Below are 13948 nucleotides of genomic sequence, written 5' to 3'. Positions count from 1 at the left end.
TGACTACAACCTCATAAATAAAGAGCTATTAAATTATAATCTTTCATTGGAAACTAGCAAACAGCATCTTAGGCCCTTTTAGGTCGTGGTGGGGCTGCAGTGAAGATGTATTTCTGCTACAGTCACTTTCCTGTTGAGGAGTCGTGATGCTACAGGATGCCCACGTGATTATAGACAATGGGAGACAAAGTAAATAAAATAAAGGCATTTTGTAACGGCACGAAAAATTATCAATGGCAAGTATTTCTGTGTGTCACTCATGAATCCTCAAGCGAGCGGCCATTTTTTATCCTTTTTTTTGTTGCAAACTGCACCTGTTGTCTTTTGTTGTCACAAAATAGGCATTTCATTCATTCATTCAACAAAAAGAAAAGAAAAGAAAAACAAACAAGAAACTTAATATTTACAAATATTTTTGTCTGTTTGATTCTTACACTTAAAAATGTACAGTTGTTGATCCTCCTCCAGATGTTGTGTCTCTCTCTTTCCCTCCACGCAGTTTGCTTTTCTTCCTCACACGTCCAGTTTCCCCACAGTGGGCCGACTGCAGCCACAATGGCGCCCTCCAGTGTTAGCTTATAAAATAGACGGGGGGAAAGAACAGACCGAACTAAATATCTTGTTTCGGGTTTCAGCTCCGGCGGTTTAATAGTTGCTGTGTTGTGTTGAGGTTTCCCTCACGACCCCTCTCTGCCTCCTCATCCACAGGAGTGAGTACAAAAGGGTTCTTATGGGTCGGATCCTCCGTACGGATAAGCAAGGTTTCCTCCTGGAGAATCATTGTGGGTAGAAAGAAGGCCATGCCTTTGAATGTCCACATTTGCTCGTGACAAGTCCGTCCTCTCTTTTCAATCTGACTTCTACATTTAAGGCTGCGAGTCTTTTGTCCCCCGTCTCCTCCCAAAGTCTCTTTTCCACAGCGTGCCCCTTTCCTCGCCCTCCTGCCCGTCATCGGTCCACCTGCAGAATGCCCAAATCAGTCGTTTTGTGTTTTACATTGTGCACATTTCCCTATCAGAGGGCTTACAAAATCTCCGACAGGAGCAGCCGGGTATATTTCTCTCCCTTCCGCCCCTCCCCCGCGAGGCAGTAATAAAATAGAAAACAAACAGGGTATAGCTAGAGCACAAGCAAAGACAGCACCGGTGACTAACCCAGACTGGACGCAGGCTACCACGTGTTCCTGTGGGCTCAGACAACAGCATTACCCATGATCCGTGTTGAAAATCCGTAGCGGTGAGCGGGGGAGTCGGGCATCGCCGAGCCAACGGCCCGCACGCCCTCCCCCCGAAATAAAAAATACAGAATCGGGAAAAAAAAGCAGTTGTCAACTGTTGTGGCTTCTACCCTGTTTTGGGAGATCTGAGCCCTCTTTTCAACTGGGCAGCAGCGCCCCCGAAGGCCCACGGGTTTCCCTCGGTGTGCTTAAGAGTTTAATTTACAACCGATGATGAGCTCACAAAAAAGAAAAGAAAAGAAAAGTCCCTCGCTCGGTGGCTGTGAGGAGGGGAGCGCAGCTGAACTGAGGTCAGACATTGTGTGGAACGCAGCTGACAGTGAAGTCAGGTGCTTTGGGAGTTTTGCGGTCACTGACGGAGACACCAAGAAAAGGGAGGGAGTAAAGTGAGGTTGATACGGGTGGAGGAGGGGTGTGTGGGGGGGGGGGGGGGTTTGGAGTTTTTACCATGGGGGGTGATCCTGCATGTCTGCCTCTCTATCTCTGCGGTCTAATCAGGGCCCGCCTATGCCCATGTGAAGTACTTCTGACATCATGCACACACACACACACACACACACACACACACACACACACACACGCATCAAACAGAATATGCATGTGCTGGATATAGGGTTGCAGACAGGGGAAGGTGTAGGTAAAAGAGCAAAGGCTGCCTGCCTCTGCTCTGTTTCTCACCTTTGCTGAAATACAAAAATAATTCTGGACAGGCAAAAGAAAACAACAGCAGAGTTGGTACTTCACGCACCCTAAAAAGAAATCGTCTCCAAACAGTCTTGAAGGAGAAGTGGCGACTGAGGGATGCTGGGCTTGCGGTCGGCGCGGTGCACCACCTGGTTGGAGGAAACTCCCTCTAGTTAACGCGGCGTGGGAGAGAATGTTCACAGTCGATCAACGTCTTCTGAGAGTGGTGGAAATTATTGTTGTTGTTGTGAATGTGTGTCGGGAGGTTTGTTGTCTGTTCCTGTTTCTGTGAGCTATAACAAAAAAATAACAAAAAATATCCAGAGCCGATATGATTTGATTAGATTTGGGAAACGTGCATTGACAGATACAGTGTCTCTCCTCCCCCCCCACCCCCCTGTCCCTCAGTCATCATCTCGAAAAATAATTCATGCATAGATCCCCGCTGTGAGAAAAAACCCTTTATATACTTTCTCCTTTTGTACACATTTATATATAACTATATATAATATCATTTCTCTATATCTATATTTTCAGCAAAAGTTCTCTCCACGAAAAATAACAAGGAAAAAAAACACACACAAAAAGTATGAAATAAAGAAAGAAAAAACACACCACCGAGGGCCAGTTTGGCACTTGGTCATGAGAGCGAACACACGGCATCTGTTAAATGACAAATAGGAATACTCTACGATGATCTACTGTTTTCTTTTCTCCCTCGATGAGAAACCAAACGTCATACATACTTGGCACCAAGAATGCTGGTAGAATGAAAGTATCAGAAGACAACGTTTTCCTTTATGAATACTGGTCGTACTCTGGGCCCCTCCTACTGCTCCGTCACTGAGTCCCCGGAGCAAAGGATCGCTGGGAAGAGGGAGAGGAGCAACAAAGACACAGATATGTAGAAAAGAGAGTGATAAATGCTCGTTACACGCCGGGGGGGGGTGGAGAAAAAAAGAAGAGGATGAAAACAGCAAGGGCCGAAAAGCACTCGTCCTTTTGACTGGCGTCCGGGGGCTTTAGTCTGGAACCAGCGTACCTTTGAAAACAGTATCCGTAAAACGATCTGAAATCAACCCCCGAACCGATCATCTGCTGCCGTGCGGTCCGGTTGCTTCTCCACGCGGCCACCGGGGGAGCTACTGAGTCTGAGGAGGTGGAGTTGTTTGTGGAGAAAGAGAACAGGAGGACGGAGACGGAGGCCTCCGCTCTCGGTCGGCGGCCCCCGCCAGTCGGCCTGGTCCTTGGGTGGCGCTGCGTGGCGCCAGTCCCTACTATACCCTGGTGGTGGAGTGGGGGTGGGGCAGGGTGTTGTTGTGGCCGGTGGACGGGAAAGTGTTGAAGGCGTGGAGAGGCTGCATGCTGGTGATGGTACTGGGGATCATGGTGATGGTGTTGGGCGTCATCAGCGGCACGTCGTCGGGGGCGCAGCGCCAGCGTAGTCGGGCGGGCAGGCGGGCCGCAGGATGTCGTCGGCCAGCGGCTCCATGTCGTGGTGGGGGTCGTGCTCCGAGTGCTTCATCTGCAGGGACATGATCTCCTCCTCTTGGCTGTGAGCCAGGTCGTTGGCGGGCCCGCCGCGCTGCGGGGACAGCCGGTGGCGCCGCATCTCGTGCCGCTTGTCGCGCTTGTAGTAAAGGGCGGCGAACGCCAGGATGTTGAGGAAGAGCAGCGACGCCCCCACGGCCACCGTGACGCTCAGCTCGGTGGAGTAGTCCCGGGGGTCTCCGGGGAAGAGCTCCTGGCGCGGACGCTCCGAACCCTCCAGCTCCGGGTCGGAGGCAAAGGTGGGGTAAGGGTGGCGAGTCGGCCGGGGGCCCGGTCGGTGGGTGCCTTGGCCGGGGCCCGCGGGCGAGCGAGTCGTGGTGAGGAAGAGCTCCTCGTGCAGACTGTGGAGGTGGGGGACTAGTTCCAGCCAGAAGGCCACCTTGTTGGCCCGGTAGTTGTCTCTAACACGAGGTTTTAATCCGATGTGGAGGTACTGCTTGTCCTTGGAGTTGAACTTGGTCCAGATGACCTCTTCAAAGCGATTGGGTTTGGTGTGAATGAACTTGGTGTCTTGAGGGACTGGCAGGTTGGGGTCCCTGATGGAGGACAGAGGGGACATGTCAGTCAAGGGTTTAATCATCTGGCTCAAATTTCGTCAATCCGTTGACGTCTAAATATTAAATGAAGTGTTTTAAGTTCTCAGACCGGATACTACGGACATCGGGTTAGAGAGATCTTCACCAAAGTCGAAGACCCTTCAACTTGCTAGTTTACCTTGTGACATCATTATGAAATCAAATCCTCAGGAAGGCTTACCCGGTCTTGGCGAAGTTGGTCCAGTAGGTCATGACCACAGCGCTCAGCATCACGTCATTCTTGGAGAAGTTGCACGGGAACAGATCCGTAGCACCGATCATGGGAACGCCAAACACGTAGGGTATCTCGTCTCCGTGGGCGGCGTCGGCCCATTCGGGACGCGTCTCCGTCTGGCAGTGGTGGTAGAACGTGTAGAAGTAAACCGGCGACTGAAACTCTGCGTGGAGCTTGGCGGTGGCCACGGCCGGCGCCACCCACTGGTGGTCCGTGAACAGAGCGAGGAGCGTCTTCCTCCGCATGTCGCCGTTGTCCCTGTCCGCCCAGTCCGTGTACATGAATTTAATGGTTTCCCTCAGGATGTCTTTGCCTGGAGGAAAGAAAGAGAATAAAATGATGAGACGTGAGGAGGAAAGTAAAGATGGAGCGTGAACATATTTCGCCGAGAGACGAGAGTTCATCTGCACGTGTGAGCGATCAACCGGAAATAAAAAAAGCACAGACTGAGCGACACAAAATGGAGACAAAGGAAAATACGCTCCGTCAGGGTGAAGAATGAGTGGCAGGCACTCGAGAGGAAGCGTGACTGCATTATCCAAATGTGTCTGTATTTCCACCGCGGCCCGCTGCGAGGGCTTCGCGGGCAGATCTGTTCGGAAAACAACGGCGCTGTGATTGGGAGCTGGCCGCCTGGGGCTTGATGAGAGACAGCGTTAGCGCCCACGGAGCCTCAAAGGCCAAAGCACGGACCCACCGTGGTGACGGATGATCTCGGTGATGGGAGATCTCTTTAGTATGCCTGTCTCGGTGGATTCACTCGGGCTGGGCTCACACATTTGCTCTTTTCTCATCCTCTGCCCACATGTTGTTGCAAAAACTTGCATTTGCACTGGGAGTTCAAATGTTGGAGTATTTTCTTGTACAGAAAACATGATAATCTTTGAAATGTGCAAATCTAACTCGAGCATCAGGAAGCATATTTATCTTATGTCTTATGTTTAGTTCTTTCTTTCTTTTTCATTTTGCCCATGTATCCTTTAATTTCTCCGCGAATCGCCACCTTAACGTGGTGGAGGAGTTTGAGAGGCTCAGTGATCCCGGGAGTTATGTTGTCCGGGGCATTAGCCCCTGGTAGGGTCTCCCAAGGCAAACAGGTCTCGGGTGAGAGTACAGACTTAGAGCGGTTCAAAAACACGAGCTTCAGCTACCTCGCCCGGACAAGGGAAACCGGGTCACCCTCCCAGAGCCAGACCCAGGAGGGGAGCTCGTCGGCGAGCGTCTGGTGGCCGGGCCTTCGCCTATGGGGCCCGGTCGGGCTCAGCCCGAAGAAACGACATCGAGCAGAAACCCTGTGGACCCACCACCCGCAGGGACAATCATTGGGGTCGGGTGCTATGTAGACCGGGTGGCAGAATGGGCGGGGGGCCTGGGCGAGCCGATCGCCGGCGACATAGACTAGCTCTAGGGACGTGGAACGTCACCTCGCTAGCGGGGAAGGAGCCAGAGCTGGTGCGGGAGGGGGAGCAGTACCAGCTAGATCTAGTTGGGCTCACCTCCACGCACAGCGCTGGCTCTGGAACCAAGCTCCTGGAGAAGGGTTGGACTCTCTTCTTTTCTGGAGTTGCCCAGGGTGAGAGGCGCTGGGCGGGAGTGGGGATACTCACAAGCCCCCGGCTGAGCGCTGCTGTGTTGGAGTTTGCCCCGGAGAACGAGAGGGTCGCCTTCCTGCGCCTACGGGTTGCGGGGAGTAAAGCTCTGACTGTGGTTTGTGCTTATGCACCAAACCGCAGTTCAGTGTATCCAGCCTTCTTGGAGTCGGTGGGAGGGGTCCTGGAGAGGGCACCGCCTGCCGACTCCATAGTTCTCCTGGGAGTCTTCAACGCTCACGTGGGCAATGACAGAGAAACCTGGTGGGGAGTGATTGGGAGGAACGGCTTGCCCGATCTGAACCCGAGCGGTGTTCTGTTATTGGACTTCTGTGCTAGTGACGGCTTGTCTATAACGAACACCATGTTCGAACATAAGGTGGCTCATAAGTGTACTTGGTACTAGAACACCTTAGGCCGGAGATCGATGATCGACTTTATAATCGTATCATCTGATCTGCGGCCGTATGTCTTGGACACTCGGGTGAAGAGAGGAGCAGAGCTGTCAACTGATCACCACCTGGTGGTGAGTTGGATCAGATGGCGGGGGAGTCGGCCAGAGAGACCTGGCAAGCCCAAACGTGTAGTGTGGGTGAACTGGGAACATCTGGTCGAGGACCCTGTCCGGGAGGTCTTCAACTCCCACCTCCGGATGAACTTCTCACACATCCCGAGGGAGGTTGGGGACATGCAATCCGAGTGGACCATGTTCAAAGCCTCTATTGTGGAAGCGGCTGACGGGAGCTGTGGTCGGAAGGTCATCGGTGCCTGTCGCGGCGGCAACCCAAGAACCCGGTGGTGGACACCGGGGGTCAGGGAAGCCGTCAAGCTGAAGAAGGAGGCCTACCGGGCCTGGCTGGCCTGGGGTCTCCTGAAGCAGCTGACAGGTACCGCAGGCCAGAAGGGCTGCAGCTGCGGTGGTCGGAAGCAAAACTCGGGCATGGGAGGAGTTCGGGAGGCCATGGAGAAGGACTTCGGTCGGCCTCAAAGAGGTTCTGGCAAACCGTCCGACGGCTCAGGAAGGGAAAGCAGGGTCTACCCCAGGCTGTTCTCAGCGTGGGGGGGGAGCTGCTGACCCGGACAGGGGACATCGTCGGACGGTGGAAAGAACACTTTGAGGAACTCCTAAATCGCCAACATGTCCTCTAGAGGGGGCAGTGCCTCTAGACTTGGCGTCGCACCAATATCCCTGACAGAGGCCGCTAAGGTTGTTAAAAAGCTCCTTGGTGGCAAGGCGCCGGGGGTGGATGAGATCCGCCCTGAGATGCTGAAGGCGCTGGACATTGTTGGGCTGTCTTGGCTGACACGCCTCTTCAATGTCGCGTGGGGGTCAGGAACAGTGCCCTTGGACTGGCAGACCGGGGTGGTGGGTCCCATTTTCAAAAAGGGGGACCGGAGAGTGTGCTCGAACTATCGTGGAATCACACTGGGAAAGTTTATGCCAGGGTACTGGAAAGGAGGCTCCGACCTCGGATTCAAGACCAGCAGTGCGGATTCCGTCCCGGTCGTGGAACTGTGGACCAGCTCTTCACCCTCGCAAGGGTCCTCGAGGGGTCCTGGGAGTTTGCCCAACCAGTCTTCATGTGTTTTGTAGACTTGGAGAAAGCTTTCGACCGGGTCCCTCGGGAATTGTTGTGGGGGGTGCTGCGGGGGTATGGGGTTCCGGACCCGTTGCTACGGGCTATCCGGTCTCTGTACGCCTGCAGTAGAAGCTGTGTTCGCATCCTCGGCAGTAAGTCAGACACGTTCCCGGTGGGTGTTGGTCTCCGCCAGGGCTGCCCTTTATCACAGGTCCTGTTTGTGATTTTCATGGACAGGATATCTAGGCGCAGCCTGGGGATGGAGCAGGTCAGGTTTGGGGGTCTTGGGATCGCCTCTCTTCTGTTTGCAGATGATGTGGTCCTGTTAGCATCCTCAGACCATGACCTCCGGCACTCACTGGGGCGTTTTGCTGCCGAGTGTGAAGCGGCAGGGATGAGAGTCAGTACCGCCAAATCTGAGGCCATGGTGCTCTGCCGGAAACCGGTGGATTGCTCCCTCCGGGTGGGGACAGAGTGCCTGCCCCAAGCGAAGGAGTTCAAGTATCTCGGGGTCTTGTTCACAAGTGAGGGTAAGATGGAGCGGGAGATCGACAGGCGGATTGGTGCAGCTGCAGCAGTAAAACAGGCGCTGTACCGGTCTGTCTTGGTGAAGAGAGAGATGAGCCGAAAGGCGAAGCTCTCAATTTACTGGTCGGTCTACGTTCCAATCCTCACCTATGGTCACGAACTTTGGGTAGTGACCGAAAGAACGAGGTCGCGAATACAAGCGGCCGAAATGAGTTTCCTCCGTGGGGTGGCCGGGCTCAGCCTTAGAGAGAGGGTAAGGAGCTCGGACATCAGGAGGGAGCTTGAGTCGAGCCGCTACTCCTTCAGATCGAAGGAGTCAGCTGAGGTGGTTCGGCATCTGATTCGGATGCCTCCTGGACGCCTCCGTTAGAGGTTTTCAGGCACGTCCTACTGGGAGGAGACCCGGGAAGACCCAGGACACGCTGGAGGGATTACATCTCCGGCTGGCCTGGGAACGCCGATCCCCAGAATGAGCTGGAAAGTGTTGCGGCGAGAGGGAAGTCTGGGTCAACCTGCTGGGTCTGCTGCCCCCGCGACCCGACCCCGGAATAAGCGTATGAGAATGGATGGATGGATCCTTTAATTTCAGTTTAATGTGTGTCGCCCCCACGAGGAAAATGATGACACTGCAAAGTTTTGGCATCTGAGAGGTGTCAGATTAGATAATATGAAGGACATTGAAGCCTAAAGGCAAGATGACGTTGGTGATCCTCACCCTCGGGGTAGCCATAGAGGTTGTCAACGAAGTTGGAGATGGTGTAGTCGAAAGCTGCCGCGGAGATGCCGTCGTTGTCCTCGCTGTCGTCCACAAACTTCAGCCCCTCTCCCTGGTTCACTCCTATCAGGATGTCGTAGTTGAGGAACTCCCCCTGGTGGCGCAATAGGGGAATTACACGGGGAGTCAAATCAGCTTCATTTCTATTTTGTGTGTGGTATTCATGCCATAGTTGTACATCTGCATATTGGTGATGTATAGCTTGTGGTGTGGGACCACCAGCAAGACACAAAGACAATAAATACAGTGTTCTATTTTCATACTAATATGTGATCATCAAATATGTAAGCTGTGATCCATCATAAGGTAAAGAAAGAAAAACATCTACTCCTTTATTGATCCCCGTGGGGACATTCTTCTCTGCATGTGACCCATGTTTAGTTATTAATGAGCAGTGGGCTGCAGTGAAGCGCCCGGGGAGCAACTGGGGATTCAGTGTCTTGCTCAAGGACACTTCAACATGCAACTTATGGGCCTCTTTCCCCCATGAGCTACAGCCGACCCCAGATATGAGATACGCTCTATTACAAACAGTGCTGAACAACCCGTAAGCAGGAAGCTACTGGAGTTTTTGACTCTTCACAGCCAGTTTATTACACATTAAAGGCTTCAGGATGTGGCGACTTTCCCCTATCGTTTGCACTTTGTGATCCTCTGATCATTTCTCACAGATTATAAATTGTTATGTAATAATAAAAATGATTGGAAAAAGTAGCCGGAAAATATATAGATTTTTGACCCACTTAACCTCAGTTTGTCTGTTATTTTGTATGCGAGACATTAAAACATGCTTAGGAAAAAGCAACATTAGGACAGAGATAGTCATGTGCATTTAAAATACGACATTGTGTTGAGCATAGGGAGAAAGAAAAGATAGGAACCAAGATAAAATGTTCTTTATATATATATATAAATACACATATATGTTTATTCTTTGTTCTATTTATCTTTTCCTTGCTCTCATAAGGTGTAACCTTGTCGTAAACTGTGTTGAAGAGTTTGCATGTATGCGATCACAAGCCCCTAAAAGTTGTGAGCCGGAATGTACCACCATGCAAGTTCACACCATGCAGCTTTTAAATGTCACCGCCAGACTCGCCGCCCACACACACTCTGTGGAAAGGTCACTCTCACACACACCAACTGCAACATGTTGTCACTGTCTGGTGTCACAGCTCGGCTGACTCTACTGGCGAGATGACAGCACGTCTGCAGCGCCATCTTTTGACGGCGAGCCTCACCTGCTGCATGAGGATCTCGGGATCGTCGGGCACCACGCCTCCGGCCCACCACGGGCCGAAGGCGATGTGGTAGCGGGCTGGCTGGATGTCCTGGTCCACCAGCTCCCTGAAGTTCTTGCGCCGGAGGCAGTCCACCAGGTCGGCCGTCTCCGTGTAGGTGCAGCCCACCTTGCGGGCCAGGATCTTGGTGTACTTGAGCGGCTGGTAGTTGACGGACCAGCTGGAGATGGCCGTTCCACTCTGGGCGATGGCCCTGTGGAACAGACCTGAGAGGACAGGGGAACGACGGGGCGTCAGAGGTAAACATGAGTAGAGGTAAACATGATGAGAGGTAAACATGAGTAGAGGTAAACATGATGAGAGGTAAACATGAGTAGAGGTAAACATGCACTCTAAAAAAAAAAAAGTTGAGTCAACTTAAAAAAGTGAGGCAACCAGCTGCAAAGCCTTTTGAGTTCACTCAACTAAGGGCTAATGTGTTGTGTCAACTTATGATAAGAAGTTCACTCAAAGTGATATCTTAAGTTTGTCAAACGTAACATTACTATTCAGACGTACTTATGTATTTAAGTTAACACTACTTAAAATATTGCATTTGATAGTTACATCTACTCATGTACTTAAGTTCAGAACACTTAAAATATTAAATTGGAGAAACTTTAAATTGTGTGTTCTTGTAGATTAAAAACATACATCAACAGCACTTAACATTTTTTGTTGAGAAATGTTTTGTTGAGAGAACTTACTTTTAACTTAAAATGTTTTGTTACTAAATTTCACTGCCCATTATTTGAGTACTCAACATTCTTTGCAACATTGCCTTCATTTAAATTAATTAAAAATGTACACCGTTTTCTTTGGAAAAGTCAACAGTTAAAGAAAACAAACTTCTTCAAACACAAAATGTTTATTAACAATAACTAAACATTTGTTTGCATAACTATATGAATTCCAGGTGTCAACACTTGAACATAGACAGCAGAGGGTCAACATCCTTAAAAATCAAAAAGACTGCATAAAGAAAAAAAAAGAAAAAAATCTGTTTTGTGAATCCAAAATTAAGGCCTTGAAACAAGCTTTGGAACATGGTTGTGACACGTGTGTAGCCGTCACAAGTAGGTTTCCCCCCCTAAAGCACCAATAAGCAACAAGTAGCCAGAGGGATATTCGGTAATACGGTTTATTCCGACAGCAGACTGTATCTCTGCTCTCCACGCTCCTCTCATCTCCTGTCTGTCCAGCTCCTTTATGGAGACAGACTCAGATAACCGACACAGATCGTCATCAGCTGGACTGATAACCAATCTGATTACCAATCAGTCCAGCTGATGACAATCAGACACCGTTCCCTGAACCACACCCCCGCTCCACCCACTCTGCAGTATTCCCAGTTCAACTCCTTTCACGAAGATTCCTCCCGGTCTGTATTCTACACAAAACAAGCATACAGAGACTATAATAAATATTCACTGCCTCTTTTAAATTTTCATTTTTTTTCTTCCCATTCTGTAACAATACAATTTAAAAGTCAAAAGACTTTTTATGCAGATTTTAAAAACTAAAATATACCACTTTCATACAAGAGTCACCTCCTACACATTAGTATTATAGTATTTCAATCTTCATAGTCTGTTAAATTAAATGAATAAATTCAGCAAAATACAGGGAAACATTTGCTCTAACGGTACAGGCTCCTTTAATTCAATAAGTGACAAAACCTGAACTGGAGCAAATCTGCCATTAAACAATGGACAATATCCTTCCAAATCTAATCCATATCTAAATATAATAAACAAACAATGGTATCAAAAACCAATGTATTTTAAACAGGGGCTAAAGAAAATATTTTTATATTATTTTATTATTTAATATATAAGATTAAAGTAGTATATATGTATTTACATATATATATATATGTATTATATATGTATTTGTATATATATATATATATATGTGTGTGTGTGTGTTTACTGACATACATGCGCAGTGGCCTTAGTTACCTCAGTAGATGCCCAAACCACTATATTAAGTTTTCTCAACTTAACATTTTAAGTGGATTCCACTCTTTATTAATGCAATTGACATTTTGAGTTAGTTCAACTTTTTTCAAAGGCATTTGTTGACTCAACTTACAAAAATGTGTTAGGACAACAAATTTGAAGTTGGGCTTTTTAGAGTGTGAGTAGAGGTAAACATGATGAGAGGTAAACATGATGAGAGAGGTAAACATGACTAGAGGTAAACATGACCAGAGGTAAACATGACCAGAGGTAAACATGACTAGAGGTAAACATGACCAGAGAGGTAAACATGACAAGAGGTAAACATGATGAGAGAAGAAGAAGAAGAAGAAGAAGAAATCTAAGAGCCATTTTCCTCTTTCTTGTGCTGGCTGTTTCTTCTTTCTCTCCCTCTCCCCCCTCCCTCTCTCTCTCCCCCCCCCCCCTCTCTCTCTCTCCCCCCCTCTCTCTCTCTCTCTCTCTCTCTCCTCCCCGACCACTCAAGTGGCTCGTTAGGAGGCCCTGCCTCACTCGTTTCCTCTCGCTACTTATTTTCTTTCTCCTCCCGGGCTGAAGATTGGTCAGTTAATTATTAAGAGAGTCAGCCCCCCCTCCTCATCCCTCCCTGGGAAATCAATTATAGTAAAAGTGCAGCTATGAAACAGCTATATCTACATATCTGAGAAAGTGAAAAGGGGAAGAGGCCAGCGAAGAGAGGGCGGAGGCGTCGTGTTGTCTCTCTCGTCTTCAAAATGTGTTCCTCTGTTCCCTAAGTGGCTCTTGTCTTCCTGCTCTGCGTTTTCTTATATTTGGCTCCTTCCTTTTCTCTGATATGTCAGAGTTCATTATGTCCTTTATTTCCTCCTCGACAATATGAGCCCTCTCCTCCCGCCCTCCGACTCAGGAAGCTCGTCCCCTCTGCGTTTCCACCGCCTTCATCATATCAGCATCACTAACACCCCCCCCCCCCACCCCCCCCCCCCCATCTCCATCCCGTCTACCACTCTCATCACGCCATCCTTCCATCCATCCATCCATCCCGTGAGCCGCTCCGCTGTCGGGCTTGATTTGTGACGCCGTGTTGTTGACATGTATGGTGTCCCATAAGGGGGGGGGGGGGGTGACAGACTCCTTACCTGGCGTCCCCGGGCGGGTCAGGGGTGGGGGTATATAACGCTGATGTTAGATGCTGAGGAGGATGAAGACGAGGACGATGACGAGGACGACGGGATGATGACAAAGCGTGAGAATGGATTGGCGGGTTAGTGTGAGAGGGTTGGTTGTCAGCAACCGGAGACAAGGGGTTAATACAGGCTCCGCCCACCGATAGGGTCCCCTGCTGCTACAGTGTGTGTGTGTGTGTGTGTGTGTGGGGGGGGGGGGGGGGCTGTCCTGAAAAATGAACAATAACTAACAATAGTTCTGGTCGCTATCTAAACACACACACAGGCATCGGGCGTAGCTTTAGAATGGAGCGAGTAATTATACACTCTCTTTATTTACTGCAACCGGGTCCGATGAGAAGATTCACAGCGACCTGGAGGCCAGAGGTCAGCAGCCCAGAGGTCAGTTGCCCTCTGCTTCTTGCCTTCGTGTTAAGTTCAGCTGCCCGAGGAGCATCGATGGAGCAGCTAACAGCTATTTCGGCTCCGTAAAGACACGGTGGAGGAGTTTCTACCGAGAGCAGAGAACGAGCGTCTTTGTGCTCGATGACTTTGTGAGTCCCAGTTTGCGAGTCTATCTAAAGCTCTCGGCCGCCGCTTCACGCCTAACACCCACTTCCGCCGAACACCCACTTCCCGCTCGTTGTGGACGCACTGCACCCCGGTGGTTAGCCGGAGCCGCGCGGAATGATCCAAACGAGCTGACAGAGCGAGGTATCGCTCCTCTATTCCCAAACCAATGGAAGCATGATTCTAAAGGAACGCTTTCTCCCCCACACACGATATCGAG

General features: G+C 50.1%; 1 protein-coding gene across 1 annotated transcript in view; it reads right to left on the bottom strand.

Annotated features, from left to right (window-relative positions):
* Positions 1-2605: 2605 nt before the first annotated feature.
* The window catches only part of LOC130211611 (neuroligin-2-like), a 55320-nt gene continuing 43977 nt past the window's right edge, over positions 2606-13948 (bottom strand). Inside the window, 5 exon segments of the mRNA XM_056442479.1 lie at positions 2606-3359; positions 3362-4008; positions 4229-4595; positions 8695-8848; positions 9996-10261. Of these exon segments, the coding sequence (XP_056298454.1) occupies positions 3199-3359; positions 3362-4008; positions 4229-4595; positions 8695-8848; positions 9996-10261 (1595 nt within the window). The 3' untranslated portion in view covers positions 2606-3198.

This window comes from Pseudoliparis swirei, chromosome 21, assembly GCF_029220125.1.
Source record: "Pseudoliparis swirei isolate HS2019 ecotype Mariana Trench chromosome 21, NWPU_hadal_v1, whole genome shotgun sequence".
Classification (NCBI taxonomy): domain Eukaryota; kingdom Metazoa; phylum Chordata; class Actinopteri; order Perciformes; family Liparidae; genus Pseudoliparis; species Pseudoliparis swirei.
This window is presented reverse-complemented; position numbering and strand designations above follow the sequence as displayed.